The 3,576-nt window shown below is 31.9% G+C and overlaps 1 protein-coding gene across 1 annotated transcript in view; it reads right to left on the bottom strand.

Moving 5' to 3' along the window:
- LRFN2 (leucine rich repeat and fibronectin type III domain containing 2) overlaps positions 1–3,036 on the bottom strand; it is a 333,038-nt gene extending 330,002 nt beyond the window's left edge. The window contains exon 1 of the mRNA XM_053712663.1: positions 1,661–3,036. Coding sequence (XP_053568638.1) covers positions 1,661–3,033 — 1,373 coding nt within the window. The 5' untranslated portion in view covers positions 3,034–3,036. The remainder of the gene's footprint in view (positions 1–1,660) is intronic.
- Positions 3,037–3,576: the final 540 nt, after the last annotated feature.

Below are 3,576 nucleotides of genomic sequence, written 5' to 3'. Positions count from 1 at the left end.
TGATCCATATAAAACATAAACGTTAAATTTAGACTCTACTGTCCCTTTAAAGAACAATGCTGTTACACACACATAAAACAGCATATTTTTAAAAAAAAGTTAAAGTTTTGTTTGGGGGGATGACACATTCTGGCACAATTTCACTCTTCATCAATTTCACAAACCAATTGCATTTTATTCAGAGAATCATAACAATCATTTTTAATGGAGTGGAAACAGTGAACAACTGTTATGAGTCTAGAGGAGAATGACATAGAATTGAACTTGTTTAAGCAGCAGGAAAATAAGAATTCTTTAGAGTTCTGATTTATATGCAGATATATCTATTCCAGTGTTAAAATCTTGGTCTCTTAATTGCATGAAAATATTGGTTGCAGTTGTAGACAGTGGTAAATTATGTACGATTATGCGATCATCAATAAAATATAAATCACATGATCTGAGTGCCATAATTTATCCAAGATAAACCTACAAAGATTTGTATGAGCAAATAAGCATAGCTAACGACTGTGCTATCATTAAGATATATTTGTTAAAAACATAACAAAGGGAAATTACATCTTCTAATTTGTTATAGTTTATCATGTTAGCACTAATGACACTGCAAGCCTATCTGCTTAACCTTCTAGAGAGATGCAGATAACTGGTGGTCCCAAGTAGACATGGCTAACGAGCATTAACAAATGTATGACCATACCAATCACTGGCTGTTCTAGATCGGATAAGCAGTTGCCCCCAAGTTGGACCTTATGTGTTGAAACCCTTTGCAGGGATGAAAGAGATAAGCAGGGTTTGTAGTGCTTAAATTACAATTCACACCATGTAAATTTGTCAGTACAATGTCTCTTTAATGTACAGAAGAATTATGGTTGCCATTTAGCCTTTTTTTTTACAGGAGTTACTGATAGTTTTTGGCTTCAGGTAACAAAGAAGAAATATAAAAACAAAAGGCTGCAATATGGTTACTGCTTTATAATTTTGTGGGAATCTACTCTGAACTAAATTATAATAAAAAACAGTTCTAGAAGCTTTCATTTTTGAGATATGCATAATAATTTATGCTGATTAACACAATATTTTTTCCTCCTAGAAAAGGTCGCAACCCTAAGCAGAAAAGTAGAGTTATTGTTGATGTATTCAGCATGACGAATAGTTTTATATATATATATATATATATATATATATATATATATATATATATATATATATATATATATATATATATATATATATATATATATATATATATATATATATATATATATATTAAAGAGGGTACAAATTACCCACTATGGCCTAGTTTCCATTGAGGTGGTAACTTTTGGAAACTGATGATAAGATAAAAATTATCCATGGAATCTAATGGAGATAAATGTTTTTACTACCAGATTCCAAATGTTACTATCTCAATGAAAACTAGGCCTATGTCTTTGATGCTGATAGTAACATCACATAGGAAATTAATTAATTCATTCATTAAACAAACAAACACAGAGCTGTATTTTCTTCTTAAAGATAGTGAAATATACTTATAAATTAATACACAGCCTCTAAGATTTATTTTATATTTTAAAAAGTTAAAAAGTGGCATAATTGTTGCAGGTTGTTTTTTTTTTCAAATTTGGAAAGATCTTCAGAATAACAATACAAAATAAATTACCTGTATATAAGAACTTCATCGTCTGAGCAATTGTATTGGAGCTGGTACATTTTGACTTTTGGAGCAGCCTTGCTTACTGACCATTTTACCGTAGCCGTGGTAGTTGTCACATCTGACACTACAACAGCTTTTTCTGGTTGAATCTTTACTTCTCCTCTGTTGGATTTGCTGGATGTGGTTATATTAGATAGTCTTGATTTGGGTGCAGTTGTACGGCCTGTGCCATTGCTGAGATGTGGCAGTTGGACAATAGAAAGCTCAACAGGTGCAGTTAACTCCCCGGCAGCATTAGCTGCTATGCAAGTAAAAGTTCCATAATCCATAGAGGTTGTTATGAGTATATCTAAGGTGCCATTATCATAAATAGTTGTCCTTGAAGAATTTCCAATGAGACGACCATCAGGGGCAACCCAATGTATGACTGGCGCAGGATCTCCCACAGCTTTGCACTTTAATGAGGCAGTTTGTCCTTCAAGAACAAGCAACTTTTGAGTATGTTGAGTTATCAAAGGTGGTTCACACACAAATTCCTCTTCCCGAACATACCAAAAATATCTTCCTTTAAGACTGGAGGGAGAAGCACAAGTTTCCATGTCATCTTCTCTCTCAAGCCTCCGTAACCAAAGCAGTTCACAATTACAATGAAGTGGATTGCCTCCAAAACTCAGAGATAAAAGTGGGAAAAATGGTGTTGCAGATGTCATTGAGATTTGTGACCTTGCAAATATTGGATCTGGAGGTAGTTTTTGTAGCCTGTTAGAAGTCAAATCTAGTCTAGCCAATTTATTAAGATCCTGAAATGTACCTTCTGTTATATAATAAATGAGGTTATGATCCAAACTAAGTTGGTGGATGTTAATCATTCTTCTTATAGCATCCCAGGGAATACTTTTTAAATTGTTGTAAGAAAGATCCAGGTCCTCCAATGTCTGTAAAACATCCTCAAATGCATCATCAGAGATACTGTTGAGTTGATTATTGTTCATAATCAGGTGCTGAAGATTTATTAAGCCCCTAAATATATCATCTCCAATATTAGTAAGCCTATTACTGTCTAAATGCAAAGATCGAAGACTTTCTAGATCAACAAATGAATAGGGCTGGATGTAACTTATTGTATTTCTAGACAAAGTTAGGTCAACAAGGCCAGTCATATTGGCAAAGTCTTGTCGGTTGATGCTTATAATAAAATTACCACCAAGTCGAAGTTCAACTGTTCTTCTGTCTATATCTACAGGAACAAAAAGGAGACCTTTGGAGGGACACAATGTCCCTAGTGATTCTGACAAATTTTGACAGACACAATATTTTGGACATGAGTTGACCACTACTACCAATCCAATCACCAGAAGACCACAGAGGATTTTTTCCATTGTAAGTCCAACAGAGTTACCTGCAATAAAACAAAATAGTATTATTGTCTAATTTAGTCTTTTTTAGAGCCAGCACAATATATTGGCTTTAGAATAAGATTATGTATTAATATAAAATTGTCAATATTTATAAAAAATATTTATTTAGTTTGTTTTAAATTTAAAACTAAAGAAAATATAAAAAAAAATTAGAATACTTGGCCCAGGGGTAAAAAAGGAAATATTTATATTTAGTTGTTCAGATGATAGGGATCATAAGTGCTGACTGCTTATCATTACCAAACAATGGCAATTTTTTTTCTGAGATTTCCTAAAAAAAACTTCAAAAGTAAATTATTATTTTTTTTGAAATTTTTGTATCATTAATTATTTTACCTTCCTTTGTATGGTGTCAACATATTAAGTATATACATTTTTAGTTTCTTTATGTATATGTTTTTAGAATACAACTTACTTTTAAAAGTTAAACTAAAATATATATTTTTACCTATGGTTATTTGTTTGACTCAAATCACTATTTTTTATGGTAAGAAAAATCATTAC

Source organism: Bombina bombina, chromosome 4 (genome assembly GCF_027579735.1).
Source record: "Bombina bombina isolate aBomBom1 chromosome 4, aBomBom1.pri, whole genome shotgun sequence".
Taxonomy (NCBI): domain Eukaryota; kingdom Metazoa; phylum Chordata; class Amphibia; order Anura; family Bombinatoridae; genus Bombina; species Bombina bombina.
Note: the sequence above shows the minus strand (reverse complement) of the source record. Positions and strands in the feature narration are given on the sequence as shown.